The following is a 26,771-nucleotide window of genomic DNA, read 5'->3' as shown; positions in this document are numbered from 1 at the left end:
GCTGAGTTCCACCAGCACTTGTGTGTGTGTTGCTCTGGATTTCTAGCCTCTGTAGAATTGTGTGTCTTTATGATTTATCACTCCAGTAAGACTTAATTATGATCCCTTCATTGCAAGAAAATACACCCAACCAAAGCTTCCACAGAAGTGGCCTTGACAAGGAGCCTGTTGAACTTCAGTTGAAAGTCATGTGAAAACATCAGAAATAGGGTTTTTCGACTTTTATTAAGGGGATAAGGTACGTGGATTCAGAACATAAGACCATAAGATATAGGAGTAGAATTAGGCTATTTGGCCCATCGAGTCTGCTCCACCATTTCATCATGGCTGATCCATTTTTTCTCTTAGCTCCAATCTCCTGCCTTTTTCCCATATCCCTTCATGCCCTGACCGTGCCTTAAATATACATAAAGACTTGGCCTCCACAGCTTCCTGTTGCAATGAATTGCACAGGTTCACTACTCTCTGGCTAAAGAAAGTCCTCCTCACCTCCATTCTCCAAGGACGCCCCTCCATTCTGAGGCAGTGTCCTCTGGTCTTAAAATTTCCTACCAGAGGAAACATCCTCTCCACATCTGCTCTATCAAGGCTTTCTGCCATTTGATAGGTTTCAATGAGGTCAACCCTCATTCTTCTGAATTCTGATGAATACAGGCCCGGAGTTCTCAAACACTCTTTATATGGCAAGCCGTTCAAACCTGTAATCATTTTTGTGAACCTAATTTGACCCTCTCCAGGATAACTTTTGCTATAGTCTGAGCTCGTGCTTAACCCTCATGTTTAATTGGGCCACCACTGGCAATTGTGCTTTCATTTGTTAAGGCCCTAATCTCTGGATTTCTCTCCCCACATCATGCTGCCTACTTCTTCCCTCACAAAATGCTCCTTAAAACCTCCCTCTGACCAAGCTTTGAACATCTTACGTGCTCATATTTTATTTATTTGGAGATACAGTGTGAAACAGGCCCTTCCAGCCCAACGAGCCACACCGCCCCGCAGCCCACCTATTTAACCCTCGCCCAATCACAGGACCACTTACAATGACCAATCAACCTACTAACCGGTACTGTGGACTGGTCGAGGAAACCGGATCACCCGGAGGAAACCCACGCAGTCCATGGGGGAGAATGTACAAATTCCTTATGCATGACACCAGAATTGAACTCTGAACTCTGGAATGCCCAAGCTGTAATAGCTGTGGAAACTACTACACTGCCATGCCGTCTGCTCTGACATCCCCTCCTACAGCCGGTCATAAGCCCTGCGCGAAACGTTGTGGGCTCCCTTTCCTCTCAAGAAAGTTGTTCCTTAAATGGAAGCAGTTGAGGTTGTTGTTGCATGTCATAAAACAATAAGAGAGTGTAAAAAAAAAGATGATGCCAGTCTACCTGATAATGACAACAATTCCATCGAAGATGTTGTATGGGTTCTTGATGTAACCGAAAAGACCAAAGGCAAGAAGCTTAAGGACCATCTCCATTGCAAACATGCTGGTGAAGACTATATTACTGATCTCCAAGGCATTGGTCAATTCTTCAGGCTGTGAGAAAAGTTGAAATACTTCAATAAACATTTGATAAAATGATTCTACTGATTTGTTACAATAATGAATTATTATTGCCCAAATGATGCAGTGCTACAATCTAGCTATTGCTGATCTCACCTAGTGTTGTGGGTGTTAGATAAAAATCGTAGAGGAACCATTGTGTGATTTATGGTATTATAATGAGGTTTCCCAACCTTTTTTATGCCATAGACCCCTACCGTTAACTCCAGGTTGGAAGGCCCTGTATTAAAACCTCCCTTTAAATCGCTCTGGATTCAGTGCTTTCTGGATGATGTACTCCCTTTTAAATCAACTTGCAAAGTTTATAATTTGCACTTATCGATTCAGTGACAAATGACTTCCCTCCACAACAGAGACGTTAACACATGCAGGAAACAGTAGAGGGAAGTGGTTCAACACTCAGGTGAATAGCAACAGACAATGCTCAATATAACATTATGATCACCAAGTTCAAGTGCGTGGCCGAATGGGAAAATGGCATTTGACTTCAGAGTTTGAAGTGAGGTCATCAGAGGATTGCAGACTTGAGTCCTTGTCAACAGTACTGAATATTGAAAGGCCCAGATAAAGCGGACGTGGAGAGGGTGTTTTTGATAGCAGGAGAGGTCAGGACCAGAGGGCACAGCATCAAGATATGAGGATGTACCTGTACAACAGGGAAGAAGAGACGCTTCTACAGGCAGAGGACAGTGAATCCGTGGAATTCATTGCCACAGACTTGGCTGTGGAGGCCAAGTCACCGGGTATATCTAAAACGGAGTTTTATAGTAAGGGTGCCAAGGGTTATGGGGAGAAGGTAGAATATATTACCCTGAGATTCATTTCCTTGCAGGCAATCACAGCAGAACAAAGAAATACAACAGAATCATTGAAAAACTACACACAAGGACGAAAGAACAACCAATGTGCAAGGGAAGGCAAACTATGCAAATACGCTTTGTTGAGAAATCTGTTGCTTTGTGTCAGCAGTGGAGTACAATAATACATTTACTATAAATTACCATAAGAAATATATATATATAAATGAGAAAAAGATGAATTAGAATCAGAATTAGGCAACAGTACATTGCAACACATAATAATTGAGGAAAAAACTGTGAATTACATGAAGTACATATATATATATATAAAATAGTTAAGTAAGTAGAGCAAAATTAGAAATAGAAAGTAGTGAGGTAGTGTTCATGGGTTCAAGCTGTTCTCAAATCATTCAGTGTGTGCCTTCAGGCTTCTGTACCTCCTTCCTGATGAGAACAAGGCGTGAGCTGAGTGATGGGTGTCCTTAATGATGGACGCCACCGTTTTGAAGCATCGCTTCTTGAAGATGTCCTGGATACTATGGAGGCTATTGCATGATGGAGTTGACTAATTTTATAACTCTCTGGATATTACAGAAGCTAGTGATATAGAAGCAAAAGTACCACTTAAACACAATGGCATATGTAGACGTCTTTATGGTTATGCAATCTCATGATTTTGCTCTGGAGAAACCAGTTACACAGAACTATATCTTGCACATTAGATATAATCTGTCAGGTAATAAGTGGATCCTTTCCAATAAAGTGGATGTTAGCTCCGGAAACATTCATTTAGAGTTGCCCGGTATATGCCACATTAACTGCTGGATGGGGATGATGTCACTTACCACACAGCGATACTCCAGAGGGTTTACAAATGTCATGTGGTGCGGAAGTTAAAAGTGAGCCTCCAGGTACTTGTTAGTCACAACCTATAATTTTGTGTCCTAAAAATGGAACATTTGCTTTGGCAATTAGTCACTCAAGATGATAAACAATGGCTGCACTGTTAACACAATGTTCAGTCAAAGGAGAGCTTGCAGTGAAATGTCAAAGAAACAGTCTTTGTAGATTGAGGAACATTAATAGTGCAGCGTCTGCAGGATATAAATACTGTGCTCTTGTTTGAAAGCAGTGGCACAGCGGGCAGGATTGCTGCCTCGGGGCTCTGGGGATAAGGGTTCGATCCCTGCCTCTTCTGCTCCTGTGTATGTGTGTGTGGAGTTCTCTCCGTGTGCTCTCTGGGTTTGCCCCTGGGCACTGTGCTTCCCCAACCCTCTCCCCGTACCCCAACAAACATGCAGGTCCTGAATAAGAATCAGAAGGGCAGCATGGTAGCGTAGTGGTTAGCACGACGCTTCATAGTACCAGCGAGAGGAGTTCAACTCCAACCGCGTCTGCAAGGAGTCTGTACATTCTCCCCAGGACAGCGGGGGTCTCTTCCAGGTGTTCCAGTTTCCTCTCACAGTCCCAAGACGTACTGGTTGGCAGGTTAATCAATCATTGTAAGTTGTCCTGTGGTTAGGCTAGGGTTAAATTGGGGGCCGTTGGGTGGTGTGGCTCGAAGGGCTGGAAGGACCTGTTCTGCACTACATCTCAATAAATAAATAAAAGAAATAAAATAGTTCTATTATCTCCGACATGTGTTGTGAAATTTGAGAGGTATCAAGGTTCATGCACCAGGTGTGGGTCAATGGAACTAGACAGAATAACAGTTTGCAATGGACTAGATGGGCCAAAGGGCCTGTTTCTGTACTGTAGTGCTCTATGAGTTTACTAAATGGAACATCCCAATTCTGGGCCACATTGACATCCATAAAAGAATCTTTTCACAGGTTTATTTATGAATTCTGAGGGAGGATTTTCTACTTCTCATTGCTTTTACCATCAACACATCTAATGTTAGTGGTTATTATTAGTTAAACTTCCAGCTAATTGCTCACATGGAAATAATGAACAAAATACAAGGCATTTGTTAAATAAGCCATTGATTATTGATTAACTATCTATACACGCTTTGGCCAGCTAGTGGTGTAGTGGCATCGGCACTGGACTTCGAGGCGACTGGTCGCAGGTTCGAATCCGGCTGTTTCCTTGCAAGCTTTCCATCTGCACTGGGTTGAGCATTGAGCTAGCAACTCCGCCTCGTAAAAACAGACAAAAAGTGCTAAAGAAAGGGCAAGGTTACTGCCCGATGCACCACAAGGCGTGGAAAGGAACACCAACAGTAAACAAAATCGATACACTAAGTGGCCACTTTATTAGGTAAACCTGCATACATTTTCATAATGCAAATATCTGATCAGCCAATCATGTGCCAGCAACTCAATGCATAAACACATGAAGACACTGTCAAGAGGTTCAGTTGTTGTTCAGACCAACATCAGAATGAAGAAAGAAATGTGCCGTAAGTGACTGACTGTGGAATGATTTTAGCGCCAGATGGGGTGGTTTGTGTATCTCAGAAATTGTTGATTTCTTGGGATTTTCATGCACAGCAGTCTCCAGAGTTTATAGAGAATAGTGCAAAAAACAAACAAACAAAAAAAAATCCAGTGAGCAGCAGTTCTGTGGTGAAAATGCCTCGTTTAATGAGAGAGGTCGGAGGAGAAAGGCCAGACTGGTTCAAGCTGACAGGAAGGCAACAGTAACTCAATTAACCACACATTACAACAGTGGTGTGCAGAAGAGCATCGATGAATGGACAAAACATCACATCTTGAAGCGGATGGGCTACTGCAGCAAAAGACCACAAACATACCACAGATAAAGAGCCTCCTTTATCAGCTACCTCCAGAGTGCATTTGGCATTAAACTCGACTTGACTTGAAAGCACTTTTACCAGCAGTTCAAGGAAACAGGCCACCATCAACTTAATAGGGGTAATTAAGGACATTTTTTAATATTTCCGCTGGGAAAATTAAATTCCAGGACAGAGATGCAGAACATTCTATTGCTTGTATTATCTTGTATTATCTATCTCGTCACCTCAGAAAAGCAGCCAGTATAATCAAAGGCCCCATCCACTCAGACATTCTCTCTCCTCCCCTCTCCCATCTGGCAGACAAGTGCAGAAACCTGAAAGCACGTACAATTAGCGTGTATCCCGCTGTTATCAGACTCCCGAACGGAGCCCTTGTATGGTAACTCTTGACCTCACAATCCACCTCGTTATGGCCTTGAACATTGTTGCTTGCCGGCACTGCACTTTCTCCGTAGCTTTTACACTTCATTCTGCATTGTTACGGTTTTGTCTTGTTCTGCCTTAATGCGCTGTGTAATGATTTGATCTGCGTGGACAGTGTGCAAGACAAGCTTTTTCATTGTATTGCGGTACAGCGGCAACAACAGATCAATGTAATATCCCCATCAGTGGACCCTAATTCATTACCTACCTTAAACTGTAACATCCAAGGTATTGAACAAATTCTGAAATAGTCTCATACTTACATCACATTCCCTTCACTATACTTCTAAATGGGGTTATTTCATTTTCTGTAGTGATAGGCCCTTCCAGCACTTCAAGCCATGCCACCACTGCAACCACCCAGACCCCCAGGGGAACGTCGACTCAGACCATGAGAGGCCTGCTTCGGGCATTTTCATGCCTTACAGGGCGCAGATTGGAAGTCTGTGTGCGGGGCACCACTCCTCGCACAGACTAGAGCAATGGGTGGTTAAGTGCCTTGCTCAAGGGCACAAACATGCTGCCACAGCTGAGGCTCCAACTAGCGACCTTGAGATAACTAGATGAACGCCTTAACCACTTGGCCAGATGCCTAACACAGACCTCCTAATTTAACCCGAACCTAATCACGGGACAATTTCCAATCACCAATTAACCTATCTAGTATGTCTCTGGACTGTAGCAGGAAACTGGAGTGCGCGGGGAAAACTCACACATCCCATGGGGAGGACATACAGCCTTGCAGTTGATGCCAGAATTGAAGTTTGAACTCCGATGCCCCGAGCTGAAATAGCGTCACGCTTAACTGCTATGCTGCCAGGGTGCATAACCTTTCTCAGTCAGGCACAACCTAATAGACTGGGGAGCCAAAAACTGGTAAATGTGATTAGTGCTTAGAATCAGGTTTAGTATCACTGGCATATGTCATGAAATTTGTTGTTATGCAGCAGCAGTACATTGCAATACATAATAATAAAAACTGTAACTTATAATAAGTACCCAAAAACCCTCACTAATTTTTATAGATGCACCAGAGAAAGCATTCTTCTGGGGTGCGTCACAACCTGGTATGGAAGTTGTCCTGTCCAAGACCGGAAGAAGCTGCAGAAGATCGTGAACACGGCGCAGCACATCACACAAACCAATCTTCCGTCCTTGGACTCACTTTACACCGCACGCTGTCGGAGCAGTGCTGCCAGGATAATCAAGGACACGACCCACCCAGCCAACACACTTTTCATCCCTCTTCCCTCCGGGAGAAGGCTCAGGAGCTTGAAGACACGTACGACCAGATTTGGGAACAGCTTCTTTCCAACTGTGATAAGACTGCTGAACGGATCCTGACCCAGATCTGGGCCGTACCCTCCAAATATCCGGACCTGCCTCTCGGTTTTTTTGCACTACCTTACTTTCCCTTTTCTATTTTCTGTTTATGATTTATAATTTAAATTTTTAATATTTACTATCCATCTGTACTCCAGGGAGCACAAAGCGCAGAATCAAATATCGCTGTGATGATTGTATGCTCTAGTATCAATTGTTTGGCGACAATAAAGTAAAGTATATACATATATATATATATATATATATATGTATACACACGCACACACACACACACACATATATATAGTTAAATTAGATAAGTAATGCAAAAAGAGAAAAAAAAAGTACGGATGTAATATTCATGAGTTCAATGTCCATTCAGAAATCCGATCAGATAGCAGAGGGAAGAAGCTGTTCCTGAATCATTGACTGTGTACTTTTGGGCTCCTGTACCTCCCTCCTGATAGCAGAAGTGAGAAGAGGGCTTATCCTGTGTGGCAGCTGTCGTTAATGATGGACGTCACTTTTCTGAGGCATCGCTCCTTGAAAGTGTCCTGGATGCTGGGGAGGCTGGTGCCCTCGATGGAGCCGAGTGCACTTACAACTCCGTGTGGAGAGCTACTTGAGGGTCAGTTGAGACACGATGAACCGACGGACCTCTGCACTGAATACGACTATGGATTTACTGCAAATGAACATCATAAACTGATAAATGTTATTGTTGCAACATAAGTTTAGGCTATCAAATTAAGAATGTTTCTTCTAACAAGTCCATCATGGTAAGAAGTGCTAAAAAGAGAGACAAAAGAGGCTACAGATGCTGGAGTCTGGAGTAACACTCAAAACACTAGAGGAACCCATTGGGTCAGGTAGCACTTCAGACACTGATAGGTTCTTGATTAGTAAGGATGACAAGAATAATGGGGAGAAGCAGGAGAATGAGGTTGAGAGAAATAATAAATCAGTCATGATCAAATGGCAGAACAGACTTGATGGGCAAATGACTCAGTTATTATCAAAGTACATACAACCCTGAGATTCATCTTCCTGCAGGCAGCCACAACACAAGGAAACACCATGGAACCTGTTCAAAGAAAACATCAAACACCCAACGTGCAAAAAAAGATCAAAGCACACAAACGGCAAAAACAATGAGTGGATGACACACAGAATGTTAAACGTCAAATCTTGAAACAGTCTAGGAATGTTGAGTTGAGTTCAGTTCAGTTCAATTTAGCGCTCTGTCGTTCATTGACTGCAGGCCGTAGAGCCAGTTCGCACAGCAGTGCCCCGAGCAAAATTGCACAAAACAGCAATAAAAAAAAAGATATTGTGGCAACCCATTTTCCAGCGCACTTGAACCGGCTCACAAAACGGCATGCGCCAGCAGAGAGGCCGGCCCCAAAAAAGGGCGCCAGGCCATCTACAGGACTGCAGTCTCCGGTTTGCAGCTCCAAGACCTCTCCGTAGGCCCAGGTGAGAGGACCCTACTATGTGACGTAGCTACCGGCCAACCCCGCCCCGTCGTCCCAGCAGCCTGGGACTTAGCGCCAACTTAGCGCACCCCTCCATCAGGACAACTGTCCGGCTGGTCACCAACAGGTTCGTGTGGGCATGGCTTCGTAAGCAGGTCAGTGAATGGGACAAAACGTGCACGCAGGGCCAAACGGCCAAGGTGCAGCGGCACACCAAGGCTCCGCCGCAGCAGTTCAAACCCACCCGCCGGAGGTTCGACCACATCCATGTGGATATCGTGGGGCCCCTGCCAGTGTCGCGAGGAGTGCAGTACCTCCTAACTATGATAGACCGGTTCACTAGATGGCCAGAGGCAGCCCTGCTCACCGACACCACCTCCAAATCCTGCGCCCGAGCACTGATCGTAACCTGGGTAGCCCGTTTCGGGGTACCGGCCCACATTACCTCCGACAGTTCACCTCCAGCCTGTGGTCGGCTATGGCCAGCCTTTTAGCATCGCAGCTACACCACACAACTGCCTACCTCCCACAGTCGAACGGACTAGTGAAGCGCTTCCACCGTCACCTGAAGTCGGCTCTCATGGCCCGCCTGGAGGGGCCTAACTGGGTGGACGAACTTCCCTGGGTCCTGCTCGGAATCCGCACGGCGCCCAAGGAGGATCTGCACACCTCGTCAGCCGAGTTGGTGTACGGCGCGCCCCTGGTCGTCCCAGGAGAGTTCATACCAGCCCCAAGGGGGCAACAGGAAGAACCCACAGCAGTCCTGGACAGACTATGCGAAAGGCTCGGTAACCTGGCGCCCATACCCACTTCACAGTGCGGACAGAGCCCGACCTGCGTACCCAAAGACCTGCAGAACTGTAAGTTTCTTTTTGTACGACGGAGCGGACACCGGACACCGCTACAGCGACCCTATGAAGGGCCGTTTAAGGCAATCAGGAACAACGGGTCCACGTTCGTGCTGGACATTGGGGGGAGAGAGAAGGTTTTCACGGTGGACCGACTCAAACTGGCCCATGTGGACTTGGCGCAGCCGGTCCAGGCTCAGGCACAGCGGCGCAGGGCAAGACCTCCGAAACAGAGGCCGATCCAGACTGTGGACATTGGGGGAGGTATCGCCGGTTCTGGGGGGAGGGGGGGTGCGGTTATGTGGCGACCCACTTTCCAGCACACCCGAACCGGCCCACAAAACGGCGCGTGCCGGCAGAGAGGCTGGCCCCAAAAAAAGGGCGCCAGGCCATCTTCACCAGCAGGGGGAAGATCCCGCACATGGGAAGGGTCTGCGAATATGCATTCCCCACAGCAGTTCCACCCGGGGTGTCCTCTCCAATTCCACAGAGTGACCTCACACTTCTCTTTCTCTTAGCAACAGCTTGGCACTGTGCACACATTGTCACCAGTGCAGCAATAAAAGATGTTTGCTTTTAAAACAATTTCAAAATACAATTAAAATTCATGCCGTACAGAGAATTGTGTTCACAGGCAATTGCTCATTGCAAGTGAGAAATTAGTTTATCTGCAATATGGTTGTAGTTTTCAACTAATTAAAAAATTATTCTATGAGTCATGTAATAATGTATTCCCCCTTAGACAACACAGAAATAATGAATCTTATCAGTGCTGACTGTCAATGTACTAATTTCAATTAATTTATATACTTCTACATAGAATCTATTTTAACAATGCCTGATAGCTTTTCCCATTTGGGAGTGGTGTGGGAGCTCCTGCAACATGATTTGCAAATTGGCCAATGAACATCCACCTCTGTGGACGTTGTAAAGGTTTCATGAAATTAGTTTTATGATGAATTCGATCACTAACAGGACTTTGCCAAATTATTTAAAGCATTTCATCTCAAGACTGCCTGAATGAATATTGGGTAATAATTAAAATAAGATCAAGATTCAATAATTACCATAATTGTCTCGCTAGTGAAAAATATAAAGACTGTGGGATATTTGAAGCCTTAAACTGTTGGAATGGCTTTTGTTAATGTTCATTATCAGGTGCAATAATGCATCAAGCCAAAACTTCATTCAATATTCTGAAGCCAATTGCTTGGAAGTGTTAAACAATTTTAATCAGGAGTCACAGGGGCGGCAGCCAGCAATAGAAAGAATTGGTCCTGAGATTGTTCAAATGTAAATACAAGGTGTAAGACATCCTGAATGAGACATCATTCTGAACACTGAGGGAAACGATAGATACTTTTCCATGGTCAGTGAGCTGTCAGGACAGTAGAATAGGTCACTGACTGCAGTCTACCATCACTGCATGACTTGAATGTGCCCAGGACAAAGAAGTGGGCAGGAAAAATCATTGCAAACACGGCTCTCCCTGTAGATTGTCTTTTCCTCAAGCTCCCTTCTGGAAAATGCGATGGGGCTATTAAAACAAAAGGAACTTCCCACCATTTTATTTCCATTTTTTCACTATTTATTTAATTTAACTATTTACAGTAATATATCTGTACATTGTAACTCATGTTTTTTCTCTATTAATGTATTTTATGTATTGCATTGTACTGCTACTGCTAAGTCGACAAATTTTGATTCTGACCATTTTAAAAGCTTCTTCCCCTGTCAGTTATAGTCAACCATTCTAGTTATCCCCATCCCACCCCACCCTGGGATCCAGGTCGTACCCTCCAAATAGCCAGACCTGCCTCTCGGTTTTTTTGCACTACCTTACTTTCCATTTTTTTATTTTCTATTTATGATTTATAATTTATATTTTTAATATTTACTATCGATTTGTAATCCAGGGAACGGGAAGTGCAGAATCAAATATTTCTGTGATGATTGTATGTTCTAGTATCAATTGTTTGGCGACAATAAAGTATAAAGTATAAATTATCTATTACCCCTGTCACTCCTTTGCAGTGTAAGCACTTTAAACCACTTTTTATAATGTTGTTTACATTGTAAATACATGCTGGTATTTATGTATATTTTAGACCATAAGATATAGGAGAGAACTGGCCATTTGGCCCATCGAGTCTGTTCTACCATTTCATCTTGGACGATCCAATTTTTCTCTCAGCCCCAATTTCCTGCCTTCTCCCCGTATTCCTTCATGCACTGTATCAACCTCTGCCTTAAACATACACAAAGCTGCCTGTGGCAAAGAATTCCACATTTTCACTACTCTCTGGCTAAAGAAATTCCTCCTCATTTCCATTCTAAAAGGACACCCCTTTATTCTGAGGCTGTGTCCTCCGGTCTTAGATTCTCCCACCATAGGAAATATCCTCTCCACATACACTCTATCAAGGTCTTTCACCATTCGATAGGTTTCAATGAGATTATTCCTCATCTTCTGAATTCTAGTAAATACAGGCCCAGAGTCATCAAACACTCTTCATATAATAAGCCATTCAATCCTGGAATCATTTTTGTGAGCCTCCTTTCAGCCCTCTCCAGTTTCAGCACATCCTTTCTAAGATAAGGGGCCCAAAATTGTTCACAATACTTCAATACTCACCAGTGTTTTATAAAATCTCAAAATTACATCGTTGTTTTTATATTCTGGTCCTCTTAAAATGAATGAAAAACATTGCATTTGCCTTCCTCAGCACGGACTCAACCTGCAAATTAACCTTTCGGGAATCCTGCACAAAGATCCCCAAGTCCCTTTGCACCTCCGTTTTTTTTGTATCTTTTCTGCATTTTGAAAAGAGTCAACTCTTTCATTTCTCCTGCCAAAGTACTTGACCATATACTTCCCGACATTTTATTTCATATTAGTCTTCAAACCTCTTTATAATTGTTGATTTTGTTTTGGTGCACGTCACATCCTGACCAACACGCCGCTGCAAATTCCTAACACGTAAATGTATATGGCAAATAGTCATAGTTATAGTCATACTTTATTGATCCCGGGGGAAATTGGTTTTCGTTACAGTTGCACCATAAATAATTAAATAGTAATAAAACCATAAATAATTAAATAGTAATAAAACCATAAATAGTTAAATAGTAATATGTAAATTATGCCAGGAAATAAGTCCAGGACCAGCCTATTGGCTCAGGATGTCTGACCCTCCAAGGGAGGAGTGGTAAAGTTTGATGGCCACAGGCAGGAATGACCTCCTATGACGCTCTGTGCTGCATCTCGGTGGAATGAGTCTCTGGCTGAATGTACTCCTGTGCCCAACCAGTACGTTATGTAGTGGATGGGAGACATTGTCCAAGATGGCATGCAACTTGGACAGCATCCTCTTTTCAGACACCACCATCAGAGTGTCCAGTTCCATCCCCACAACATCACTGGCCTTACGAATGAGTTTGTTGATATTCGATCCTTGATTCTTATTCGGATCACATTGAAAACTCCATGATGAAATCTGGAAAGGTTCCAGACAGTCTAATTTACATCTTCTGTAAATCAATATTTGAGGCATTTGTTTAACCAGAGAGAAAGCCCTCAATACATGGTAAACAAAGACTCTTTTGGATATCTGGATTACCAAAATGGTGCTTGAATATTCAGAGTTACACACACAAAATGTCTGAGGAACTCAGCAGATCAGGCAGCATGGGTTGATGTTCTGGACCGAGACCCTTTGTTGGGTCCTATACTTTATTCCATAGATGCTGCCTGACCTGCTGAGTTCCTCCAGCACTTTGTGTGTTCCAGATTTCTAGCACCTGCAGAATGTCTTGTGTTCTTGACTATTTACAGGTGACTTGTCATTTGAGATTTGTATCTAATGTAAGAGTGAAGTCTGGCCCTGGCAGATTGAGCGGAGGAGACCGATTAATGGTCCAACGGTCAAGAAGGCAGGCCCAGCAGACAGTGTGGAGTGCTAAGAGCACGATAAGACACTTAGACGTCCTGGTCATCCACTGCAGCAGGAGAGGTCTTCAGCCGTAATGGTTGTCCATGCCACTGGATCGAGGTCTCTTCTGCCGAGAGAGTGGGATTGCCCCTGCGCAACGGTTGTCCCACTTAAAACTCCATCACGCACAGGTTTCAGAGTGTCTCCTTCAAATTTGCAGGACTACCACCAATGTAAGTATGTAATTTGACAGGAAACCTGTCTGCTCTGCTGACTGTATTTTAACCTGAAACTGTAAGTAGTGTGTATAATACTGTTCCATAACTTTGTATGATATTGTATTGCTGTGATCACTGCTCCCTCTAAGCTGTGCTGGCACACAGACACATAATAACTGAAATGCTCTTGCCCATATATCCTATGCTGCTGCGTAGCTAGAAAAAGTTTACAAAATGTGCAAGATTTTCTTCGTTGTTCTGTATTTCGTTATACCCTTCAATTAATAAATAAAATCTATGGTATGTGTATTTTTAGCTTTCATGTTAAATATCCACAGTCTTCTTCGGCTGTCCATCGATTTCGATGTTGACTGTATTTTACACACCTTGCACAGTAATCAGACAGACGGTGTCGCGCCCACACCATACAGTGGTGGGCTTCCACGTCTGACGCTAAGTGGTACACAGGAGTGTAACAGACTTCGCGGATAAGAAAGCTGCTCCGCAGTGACAACTAACTAGTCTTGTGATGCCATCTGTTGACCAGCACTCTGGTTCCTCCACATGCCACCAAGGTGGCTGTACCATTGACCCTTTTGGACTCATCTGCCCCAGACGCCATCAGACGCCCTGCTGCCGGCGTCCTCGTTGGGTGCAGCCTAACCTACAAACTAGCAAAGGCAAGCTTACCTCCTTGACTCAGCTAGCCACGATCCTACTACTAGACCTAGTCTAGTAGTATACCAATATTCACAGAATGCATATTACAAAAGAAAGCATTTAAAGTGCTGCACGGTTTTCAGGCTGTGTAAAAATTTCCTGCTCAGAGCAATGGTTGCACAGTACAGCAGTCAAAAAAAATCAGAGGCTGTGATACTGTCATCATTTGAAAGAAACTCTTGTAAAGAAAGGACTTGTCTACAACCAAACTGTTGAATTAAATCCTGTAACGATGAGGATTAAAGCCACGTTTAATTACCTGCTTTTGTGCCTAAAATTCACAAAATCTCAATGCACTTTTGAGTTCAGAGAGATTCTCCCAGGGGATTCAGCCAAGAGAATTTCCCTCTGTGTCTGAACTTGCGTTGAAGAAAGTCCTTTGAATTCTACAGCTAGAGTCTCTGTGTGACTCATTCAAAGTCATAACTCCACAGATGTGATAGATTTTCTGAATAAGAAAGCGCCAAGAAGGGGCAGCGTGGTAACGTCCAATCACAAACGAGAAAATCTGCAGTTGTTGGAAATCCAAGCAACACAGACAAAATGCTGGAGGAACTCAGCAGGCCAGGCAGCATCTAGGAAAAGAGTCGATGTTTTGGCCTGAAATATCGACTGTCCTTTTTTCTATAGATGTTGCTTAGCCTGCATTTTGTGTGTGTTTCGTTTGGTAATGTAGTGGTTAGCCTCTTTAAGCCTCGTTTGCCTTCTTTCAGCTGGGAGTAGAAGATTTGTTTCGGCAGACGTTCGCCTTTCATCCGAACAACATGACTGCTCCATCTTAGTTGGTTCTTGATGATAAACAGGTGGACAACAGAAGAGATACAAAGACACCTTAAAAGCCAACATGAAGAAATGTAACATCGACATCAACATTTGGGAAACCAATGCCAAGGACAGGAAACTCTGGCAAGCCATCATCCGAGAAGGAACAGCAACTTTCGAAGCCAACAGATGTGCAGAATTAGAAGAAAAGAGAAGAAAATGGAAAGAGAGGCAGCAACAACCAAAGCCCGATCTGCCATCTGGAGCTAACTGTCCTGAATGCAGAAGAACTTTCAAAGCCAAGATTGGACTCATAAGCCACTTGAGAGCCCATAAGTAGATTAACAGAATGAAGACCATCATCCTCAACCTCGAGGGATAGCCACCACGACAACGAGTAGTTAGCATAATCACCTTACAGTGACAGCAGTAACTGATCGGGGGTCAGTTTCCATTGCCTTCTGTAAGGAGTCTGAGTACTCTCCCCATCACTCTGTGGGTTTCCTCTGGGTACTTTGGTTTCCTCCCACATTCTAAAGATATACAGTTGAGCTTGGTAAGCTGAGGGCATGTTATGTTGATGCCAGAGGCATGGTGGCACTTGTGTGCTACGCCCAGGGCAGTCCTCACTGATTTCATTCAATGCAAACGAAGCACTTCACTGTATGTTTCAGTGTACATTTGATGAATGACAGTAATCTTTAACCTTACCAATATTGTCACCAGAATTTCAAGTGTACTTATAATACAAAGCAGTTGCTCAGATTATTTCTGCTGGGGTTTGTGGACAAGAAGTGGACTAATTTCTAATTGGTTAGAAATTAGGAAGAAATTCCAATTAATGACAGTTCTTAGTCATGTAATATTGCTAACCATGATTAATCAACCAAGCTTGGAGCACACACAGTTAGTGTGAGGCCCTCAGTTGCAACAGGCTTCCCCTCTCCTCACAGCTGATGATCCCAAAGGAATGGCAGAATCCAATACAGTTTGGCACCAGTGTTGCTGCAGGAGTTGCCAGTCAGTGTTGAACTCAATGTAGGACTGCCTGAGGGACTCCAGCTCTGGATTTTTCCTTGGGGTTTACTCCCGAAGCCTAACCCATGAGTGGGTATATAGATGCAAGGCAGTGGAGGTTTGTGATCAGTTTTCCTTCTCCTGGACGAGCTGCCAACCATGCCTGATGAGCCTCATCTGCCTGAAGTAACTGGTTTTAAGATGCCAGTAACCCACCTTTGTCCTTCCCCTGTCTGTAGAAATGGTGCAGGGCTCAGTAGCTGAGCCACACGTGAAGGCCAGGAGCTGGACTTGGTTGTCAGAGGCCATTCGAGGCGCACACCATTGGGAGCGTTTAATAGGCAGTGACAGCTTGTCCCCACTATCTCCCCCAAGTATGATATACCTCAGCAACTCTGTTAGTGTATGTGGTGGGTAACTCAAAGTTACAGGCCACGGAATTAATACATGAAAAATAGCAGCTTGGGATAAATCAAAAATGGCAGCATAATGGTTAGCACAACATTTTACGGTACCAGCGAACCGGGTTCAATTCCCACTGCTGCCTGCAAGGAACTTGTATGTTCTCCCCGTGACTGTGTGGGTTTCCTCCAGGTGCTCTGGTTTCCTCCCACAGTCCAAAGACGTACCAGTTGGTAGGTTAATTGGTCATTGTAAATTGTCCCATGATTAAGCAAGGGTTAAATCGGGGGTTGCTGGGCAACGCGTTTGGAAGGGCCTATTCTGTGCTGTATCCAAATAAATAATTAAATAACCATTAAATCAGCTGATGAAAACCTAGGATTTTTGAAATGTTGTGGTTGCACTTTTGCCAATTACTGATAACACTGTATGGGATTTACTGTTTTTTTTCTGAGCTGTGCAGATATGTAAAATAATGTAAGTATAGGAGAATGCAGATTTATTTGCCATTATATCATCATTTCAATAAGCCGGAGAAGCTGTAACCAAAATTGGAAATGGGTAAATCGGGCCCATTACAACATTTAAAACAACACACATAAAAGTTGCTGGTGAATTCCAGCATCTGCAGATTTCCTCGTGTTTGCGTTTTTAAAAACAACATTTAAAAGGTCACTTTATTCCCCATAATTTAGAATGAGCAAAGATTAACAACAGATCCACAGGAAAGTTTTGAAAGTATCTCAACAATGTGTCACTACTCCAGTCTACGGATCTGAAAAATTCTTGCTGCACACTTGAGAAGTTTTGAAGTTCATGTATATGTCACCTCTTTGTATCCTCCGTATGAGACTGCCAACTTTGCATCTGTGAATATTAAACGCTTTCTGTTGTGGACCTGTTCCCGCTGGAAACAGACGATTTGGACATAGGCTCTAACAGCTGTCAGAGACAGAAGCTTTTCATCCCAGCATTCTGGAACTGCATTTGAACCCCAAGACAAGCAATCTAATTCATTCCATAATCCTGGTTGCTGTTATTGCATAACTCTGCAATTATTAAAAATCAGAAACAAAGCCATCTTCTTTCCAAATGTACAGCATGAAAGATGGCATTAAATAAAAAATTTATGCTATGTTATCATAAACACGAAAGATTCTGTAGGTGTAGGAAGTATTTAGAAAAGCATGGAAATGCCGTCAGAGCTTAGGACACATCTACGGAGGGGAATAAACAGTCAATGCTTCGGGCTGAGACGTTTCATCGGGACCCAAAACTGATTACTCCCCCACACAGATGCTGCCTGACTTAGTGAGTTCTACCAGCATTTTTTTGTGTTATAAGACCATAAAACAAAGGGAAAGAATTAGGCCATTTAGCCCCTAACGTCTACACTGCCATGCCATCATTCCTTATTTAGTATCTCTCTCAACCCCATTCTCCCGCCTTCTTCCTATAACCTTTTTGCCTACCATTGAGAACCCAATTGCCCATCATTGAGAACATCTACCATAAACGCTGCCTGGGCAGAGAGAAAAGCATTATCAGGGATGCATCTCACCCTACCCATGGACTTTTTACTCTTCTCCCATCCGGTAGGCACTACAGGAGCCTCCGCTCGCGCACCAGCAGGCACAGGAAGAGCTTCTTCCCTGAGTCTGTGACCCTGCTGAACCTCTCATCACAGCTCTAAGCAGTATTGCATCCGTATTGTGCTGTCTCAGTACTTTTATATTTGTGTGCTGTAGCACTTTTTTATTCGCGTTATTTTGTAAATAACACTATTCATTGCATTTCTGGTCAGATGCTAACTGCATTTCATTGGCTTTGCATCTGTACTCAGCACAACGATAATAAAGTTGAATCTAATCTAATCTAATCTTTAACACCCTTACTAATCAAGAAAATATCAACCTCCACTTTAAATACACTCAATGACTTGGTCTCCGCAGCAGTCTGTGGCAATGAATTTTTTGCAGATTCATCACCCTCTGACTACAGAAATTGCTCTTCACCTCTCTTTCAAGGGGACGTTGCTGTACTCTGAGGCTGTGCCCTCTGGTCCTAGACTCCCCCACTATAGGAAACATCCTCTCCATATCCACTCGCTCTAAGCAATTCAAAATTCGATAGGTTTCAATGAAATCCCTCGTCAATCTTCAAAACTCTAGTGAGTACATGCACAGAACCATCAAACGCTCTTCGTATATTAACTCTTTCATTCCTGGGATAATTTAAAGTTGATGTTAATGTTATCATTTAAAATTAACCATCAAAGAAGTTTACTGAAACTAGCATATAATCAACATAACATCATACAACATAAAGACACTTGGTTGGAGCATGTCAATGATAGCACTTCGAACAAGTTCCTAATTTAGTCTCAATCCTCTATTCTTTACCCATATGCTCTGTAAAATTTTCCCCTTCCTGCAGAAAGAATTGAAGAAACGTAACTCTACCAGGGGAGTAATTTAGCCCACCAAATTTATGCAAAATCTGAGAAGAACGAATTTACGAGTCCAGTTTCTCTCCCTCTCTCCCCACAGTCTGCAAAATATTCTCTCTGATATGTCCATCCGATTCCCCTTTGAAGCCACTGACTGATTCTGTTCCATCATTCTACTACGCAGTGCTTACGTTCTTTTCTTTCTTTCTCCTGGATTATTTTTCCTCGAATTATGATTTGGAAGTTGACTACTGAAGCAATTTCAACTACGTTTACATTTTGCTATATACTCAGCGTCCACTTTATTAGGTACACCTATACAACTACTCGTTAGTACAAATTTCTAATCAGCCAATCATGTGGCAGCAACTCAATGCATGAAAGCACACATACGTGGTCAAGAGGTTCTGTTGTTGTTCAAGCCAAACATCAGAATTGAGAAGAAACCTGATTAAAGTGACTTTGACTGTGGCATGATTGTTGGTGCCAGATGGGGTGGTTTGAGTATCTCAGAAAATGCTGATCTCCTGGGATTTTCATGCACAACATTCGCGAGAGTTCACAGAGATTTGTGTGAGAATCCCAAAAAAGAAACGTCCAGTAAGCGGCAGCTCTGTGAGGAAATACACCTTATAAATGAGAGAGATGAGACGTGAATGGGCCAGACTGGTGCACGTTGACAGGGAGGTGACCATAACTCAAATAATCACGCAGTATAACAGTGGTGTTTAGAAGAGAATCACATTGAGCATTGAAGTGGATGGGTTACTTCAGCAGAAGACCACGAACATACACCCATTGGCCACTTTATTAGGTAATGGAGGTACCTAATAAAGAGGTCACAGAGTGTATATTTATCTTAGCATAGTATTTGTTCTCCTGAAATGTCATTCCGGCCCTGTTCAGTCGAATTCCATTTCAGGTTCATTGAGTGCTGACAATGTGTTTGAAAACAACACCGCATAATGATAATGGCTTCACTAAGATATCAAAATATATTGAATCCAAATGGCTAAGTTAATTAAAAGCAAACAAAATTACCCCTACACACTGGAAGGTCAAATATTTGGTATTTGCAACTTTTGAATCGTAATACGCAACGTCTTCTGTAAATTTGAAAGCCTACAAAATGTGATGGGTACAACCCACCCCGTCACAGGAAAAGCCGTCCCACCACTGAGCACATCTACACGGAGCACCATCACAGGAAAGCAGCATCCACCATCAAGGACCCACCACCATCCTGGCCATTCTCTCTGCTCTCTGCTGCCATCGGGAGGAGATAAAGGAGCCTTAGGTCCCACACCACTGGGTTCAAGAACAGCTATTATCCTTCAACCATCAAGTTCCTGAACCAGTGTGGATAACTTCACTCACACCAACACTGATCTGACCACTAAACACAATCAATGGACTAACTTTCAAGGACTCTACAACTCACATTCTCAGTTTTTTTTATCTATCTATCTATGTATCTATCTATCTATCTTGTATTTACACAGCTGGCCTTCTTTTGTACATCAGTTGTCTGGGAACCTGAGCAACTGTGTCAAGTTTTGGTTCTGGAGCCTGATGGTTGAGGGATAGTAACTGTTCCTGAACCTGGTGGCATGTACATCGAAACGTAATATGAAATGATTCGTTGACCAGTACAGTCTGAGGATTATGCTTGGGGCAGCCCACATGTGTCACCATGCTTTGAAGCGCCAACAACTTTCTAACCCTAACCCGTAAGTTTCTGGAATATGGGAGGAAACCAGGGAACCTGGAGGAAAGCCATGCGGTCACGGGGAGAAAGTACAAACTCCATACAGAGAGTGGCAGGATTGAGCCCTGATTGTGATTGCTGGGGCGCTTATCACCACTCTACCATGTTGTCCAATCAGGTCAATGAGCACAAGTCAGTGTTGAGTCTCAGACGGATGTATCTCTGCTTCCCCCACACCCCCAGAAACCTTTCCCGTGCAATAAAAAGGCCCAACAACAATTCAGAATCAGGTTTAATATCACCCATTTTTGTCGCAAAATTTGTTAACTTTGCGGCAGCAGGACAATGCATGATAAATAGAGAAAAAAACTGAATTAAAGTAAGTATATACTAGTATGACTAGATACCAGTGTTGGCGCGTGGCCAAGTGGTTAAGGCATTCATCTAGTGATTTGAAGGTCGCTAGTTCGAGCCTTGGCTGAGGCAGCACATGTGTCCTTGAGCAAGGCACTTAACCACACATTGCTCTGCGACGACACCGGTGCCAAGCTGTATGGGTCCTAATGCCCTTCCCTTGGACAACATCGGTGGTGTGGAGAGGGGAGACTTGCAGCATGGGCAACTGCCGGTCTTCCATACAACCTTGCCCAGGCCTGTGCCCTGGAAACCTTCCAAGGTGCAAATCTATGGTCTCGTGAAACTAACGGATGCCTATTCTATACTATTCTGACTTTGATTGTTGAATGATTGTTTATGCTAGATGGGGTGGTTTAAGTATCTCAGAAACTGCTGATCTCCTGGGATTTTCATGCACAACAATCTCTAGAGTTTACAGAGAATGGTGTAGAAAACAAAAAATAAAACAATGACCTGAAGCTCCATGGGTGAAAACACCTTCTTAATGACAGAGATCAGAGGAGAATGGACAAACTGGTTCAAGCTGACAGAAAGACATCAATAACTCAAGTAACCATGCATTACAACAGTGGAGTGCTGAAGAGCATCTCTGAATGCACAAAACCTTGAACTGGTTGGGTTACAGCAACTGAGCACCACACCAGGTTCCAAAGCTGTACCTAATAAAGTGGCCACTGAGTGTGTGTGAAATATCACTAACTGATAAGCTTGAATATGAATGAAAAATATTATTACAATGGAAGCTCACAGCCAAAGGGATATTATGGAAATAAGAACCGTTATTGCTTACATAAAATTAATATCTATGAGTTGTCGACCATGTTATTTGTTCTCATGTGGGTTCATTAAGGATGCGCAGTGTCTCTTTGTATTAGCTAAGTTGTTCAATTAATAGTATCACCCGACTGTTAGGGGAAAGTTTTCTTCTATTCTGCCAGAGGCGGTGCGAGAGAGATCAGAGGTGTGTGAGTGTCCTGTAATCCAGGCCGGCCCTTCCTATCAGTGTTGGCCTCCAGTGTTCGCTCCCTGGATGTTGAGCTGGACTGCCTGCACTGACTCAGTGCGAGACAGGCTGATTTATCTTCGTCTGCCAAACCAAAGTGAGATGAGGAACTGCTATGTACTTGTTCTTACTGGAAAATGGCTCCAGGACAGCATCCCATACACCAACAGCTTTTCAGCTATGCCATTTAGGGATGTGCTAATTTTTTTTTATGTCTGCATGTGCTTTCGTAGCTATGTGCGCTGTGTATGACTGTATGTATGTTTCCCTTTACCTTCTCCCACCTTTTAAATCTACTCATCCTTTTTTCTCTAGTCCTGCAAAAGGGTCTCAGCCCGAAACGTGGACTGTACTTTTTTCCATAGATGCTGCCTGGCTTGCTGAGTTCCTCCAGCATTTTGGGTGTGTTGCTTGGATTTCCAGCATCCGCAGATTTTCTCTTGTTTATGACTGCATATCCATGTTTTGCACCTTGGCCCGAAGGAATACTCCTTCTTTTAGCTGTATACATGTATATAGTTGAATGGCAACCACCCTTGAACTCGAACTCGAATTTAAACTCAAGCTGTGAACTGAACTTGTGCGGAGATCTTCATGTTCATTTAGAACAGCATTAATCAGTCAGCAAAATTCAGGTGCACATACCTGTTGTGATTGGATTAGCTTAATTGTCATGCACATTGAAGCATAGAGTGAGATGCATCATTTGCATCAAGGACGTGCTGGGGGCAGCTCACAAGTGCCACCACGTTTTCAGTGCCAACGTAGCATGCCCACAGCTTACCCTAACCTGCTTGTCTTTGGACTGTGGAAGGAAATCGGAGCACCGAAAGAGAGACCCACACAGTCATGCAGAAAACATGCAAACTCCATAGAGACAGTGGGGGGGGGGTGAGAGAACAGGGGGAAATTGAACCCTGGGGGGAGGGATGGGGGAAAACTGAAATCCAATCTTTCAGCTGGCACTGTAAAGTGTTACGCTAACCACTACACAACGGTGCCATCTGTCTTAAAAATCTTGCCGGTTGTGGCCAATATTGTGAGTTGTTGGGGGTGGGCAGTCAGTCTAAAAAATAAATCTGCATTCTGTGGAGTGTTGATTCACACAACGGAAAGCGATTCAGCGGTCTTTTAAATAATGTATTCGATATGGTCAATATAATATGGCAATTGGAAGCAGGTTCAAGTCCATTGAAGAGAGGGGTTATTGCTTCCAAAGTTATTTTTCAGCATATTAAGTTTAAAGGTGGAATGCTAACCCCACCACCCTACTTGTGCCTGAAAAAAAAACATTGTTCAACAAAGATTTTGCTTCCTGACTACATTTGGGTATATCTTATGGATTTTGGGGTGCTGATCATGAAAATCACCATGAAATTTCCCTCCAGTCCTACCAAAGGGTTTTTGGCCGGAAACGTCAAATATGCTTTTTTCCATAATCCCGTCCTGCTGAGTTCTTCCAGCATTTTCTGTGTGTTGCCCAGATTTCCAGCATCTGCAAATTTACTCTTGTTTATGAAATTTTCCTATCATGCAGCATTCTTTGAAATTGCCTATATTTGTTATGCCAATTCATAATTCAAGTGAGAATAACTGAAGCCAAGATTAAGGAAGGCATTTTTGTTGGCCCACACGCAGTGACGGGCAGTTCAAAGGACCTCAAGTGGGACTGGAGAAAATCACATGGAAGGCATTCAAGGATGTTGTTTAAAATTTCTTGGCAACTACAGAGCCCCAATCTATGTGCAGCTGGTTGACAACATGCTTCAAGCATACAAGACCATGAAGAGCAACATGTCACTAAAGATTCATTTTCTGCATTCCAACTTAGACTTCCTCCCTGCAAATCTTGGTGCTGTCAGTAATGAGTATGGTGAAAGGTTTCACCAGGACATTGTGGTCATGGAGAAACGAAATCAGCGTTACTGGAATCCATCAATGCTTGCTGATTATTGTTGGACACTTAAGCGAGAAGCCTCAGACATGGAGTACAAACAAAAACCATCAATAAAACATGCTTAGCTTTGTTGAACTTTTGCAAACTGTCAGCACTATTATGCATTATATTCAATAAAAATCACTTTCCTGTTTCTCGAAAGTCCTCTGTGATAAAAGTAGTCTGATATCACAGTTGCGTTCAGCTTCAAGCAATCTATCATAATCACAAGTAGTATCTGAGGAAGTAGTGTTAAGTAAATGGTGTCCAGCGTTATAATTCCCACAAATGGTTATTTAAAACTAAAGACCAAACTCCTTACAGCAGAGTGCTTTGACATTGCTTACCATTTTAAATTTAACTTACATCTCCCAGTGCCAGACCAGTCTATTGGATAGCCATAGTGGCAACTTTCCTCATTTACTCATTCCCTGGAGGCTGTCTATCCAATATATCTGCTTGCACTATAAGTTGAGAGAGCCGGGTGTTGGAGAGTGGCATCAGCACTGAACTCCAAGGGCTCGAATCTGGCCAGCTCCTTGCACGCTTTCCATCTGTGCTGGGTTGAGCGTTGAGCTAGCAACTTGGACTCATTAAAAAAAAAGACAAAATGCTGAAGAAACAGCAAAATTGCTGCCTAATGTGCGACAAGGTGCAGAGAGGAACAACAACAATAGGGTGAGTCACATTAGGAAAGGCAAACAATGAACATCTTGCATTAGAATTGGGATCAGCTTTATTGTCACTGACATAAGCCATAGAATTTGTTGTTTTGAGGAAAGGCATAAAAATATTACAAGTTTCAATAAGAATGAATAAATAGTGCAAAGTATGAGTAGCAAGGTAGTGTTTATTTGTTCATGAACCGTTGAGAAATCTGATAACAGAGGGTAAGATGCTGTTCCTGAATTATTGAATATGGGTCTTCAGGCTCCTGTACCTCCTCCCTATAAGTTAAAATAACAGATACATAGATATAGTTCTCTGCAAAGTCTTAGGCACATATACATAGCTAGGGTGCATAAGATTATTGAACAGTACTGCATTTCTCAACGTGGAGCAGAGAATGAGTTTGTAAATCTGGCGGGAGCAAAGGATGTTGGGAACGGCGAGGATGGAGTGCCGCAGAAGGGGTGTGGGATGGAAGACAGAGAATGACTGCCAGGGGTGGGGTTGGCATGGGTACAGACATGCCCAACCCGGAGACACCAGGCAATGTCATTTGATTCCAAACAATTGGTTTATTGATCAGTACAGAATGTCTGTGTGATGCATCCCGCTCCCTCCCCTCTCCCTTCCCCTTTTCCCAACCATGATTCCCCTCTCTCTGACCCCTTCCCACTCTCAGTCCACAATAGAGACCCATATCTGAATCAGGTTTATCATCACTCACAGATGTCATGATTTTTTTAATGGCAGCAGTACAATGCAATACATAAAATTACTGCAATACTGTATAAAAGTCTTAGGCACCCCAGCTGCATATATGTGCCTAAGACTTTTGCACAGTACTGTAAACAGGTGAATGATTAGAGCAAAAGAAGAATAGTAAGGTGGATATTTCAGAAATCTGACAGCTGGGGGGAAGAAACTGCTCTTAAAATGTTAAGTGTAAGACTTCATTGTTTTTTTACTGTTATGCTCATAACACTGCAGGGCACACGAACACCAGATACTGGAGGAGGCCAACACGAACAGCATCTCCACCACAATAAAGCAACACCAACTCTGATGGATAGGTCACGTCATCCGATGCGTAAGTCTCGTCCCCTCAAACAGATCCTTTACTCTCATTTGGAGCAAGGTCAGCGAAGTGGGCAAAGGAAACACTTCTAACATAACATCAAAACCAGCCCAAAGAAATTCAACATTGCGTCTAAAAACTGAGAAGACATTGCACTCAGCAAATAAATCTGGAGAAAATCTATTCAAGAGGGAGCTGCGCTGCATGAGAACGACCTCCGCTTTGCCACAAAGAACAAGCAGCAGCTGTGAAAAGACTCAATTACTAACCACAGACACCACCGACTCTTGCCCACACTGCACCAGACTACATGGATCTCTGATCAGCTTCTACAGCCACCTGAGGAACCCTCAGGAACTTCTTACTCGACTCGCGTGAACGTGCTACACATCATAACAACAAACCTAAAGGAGGTCGCTGAATAACAAAGGCTACCTGGTGAACTTGACCACGAACTTCAGAGAGCAGACCACCTAGTTATTATACTTAACTGCTACGGCCTCACACAGAATGCACTCCCTTCTCACTGCTGCCACTGCGAGGGAGGTACAGGAGTCTTAAGTCGCACACCACCAGATTCAGAAACAGTTATTACCCTTCAACCATCAGGCTCCTGAACCAGTATGGATAACTTCACTCACATCATAAATGAACTGATTCCTCAACCTGTGGACTCACTGTCAAAGACTCTACAATTCATGCTCTCAATATTACTTACTTATTATTATTTGTGCTTCTTTTGTATTTGCAGAATTTGTCTTCTTTTGCACATTAGCTGTTTGCCAGTCTTCATTTGTGTGTAGCTTTTCATTGATTCTATTGTATTTCTTTGTTCTACTATGAATCCCTGGAAGAACATGAATCTCAGTGGAGTATACGGCAGTATATATGTACTTTGATAATAAGTCTACTTTATGCTGTGAACTTTGAAGGAACCTGGTGAAAAATAAGGTAAGGAGTGGAGTCAGAGTTTGGACAGATAGCCAAAGCAGAGTAACAGAGAGTGGGAAGAGAAAACAGTCAAAATGGAATCTTCATGTAATTTGGGCGATACAATATGTAGTTTATGAGAATGACCTTGGGAGTGAAAGGCTTAATATATGAAGAGCATTTATATTCTGCTATTTCTATTCTATTATTATATTATATACTCTGGGCCTAAACTTGCTGGAGTTTAGAAAATTGACGAGGGATCTCATTGCACCCTATCAAATATCGAAAGACCTAGATAGAGTGGACATGGAGAAAACGTTTCTTACAGTGGGG

The 26,771-nt window shown here is 43.2% G+C and overlaps 1 protein-coding gene across 4 annotated transcripts in view; it reads right to left on the bottom strand.

The window, feature by feature from the left end:
• cacna1ha (calcium channel, voltage-dependent, T type, alpha 1H subunit a) overlaps window positions 1-26,771 on the bottom strand; it is a 510,834-nt gene that overhangs the window by 130,912 nt on the left and 353,151 nt on the right. For all 4 annotated transcript variants that reach the window (XM_072269033.1, XM_072269034.1, XM_072269032.1 and 1 more), the window contains exon 9: window positions 1,389-1,540. In XM_072269033.1, the coding sequence (XP_072125134.1) occupies window positions 1,389-1,540 (152 nt within the window). The remainder of the gene's footprint in view (window positions 1-1,388; window positions 1,541-26,771) is intronic.

This window comes from Mobula birostris, chromosome 9 (assembly GCF_030028105.1).
Source record: "Mobula birostris isolate sMobBir1 chromosome 9, sMobBir1.hap1, whole genome shotgun sequence".
Taxonomy (NCBI): Eukaryota; Metazoa; Chordata; class Chondrichthyes; order Myliobatiformes; family Myliobatidae; genus Mobula; species Mobula birostris.
This window is presented reverse-complemented; position numbering and strand designations above follow the sequence as displayed.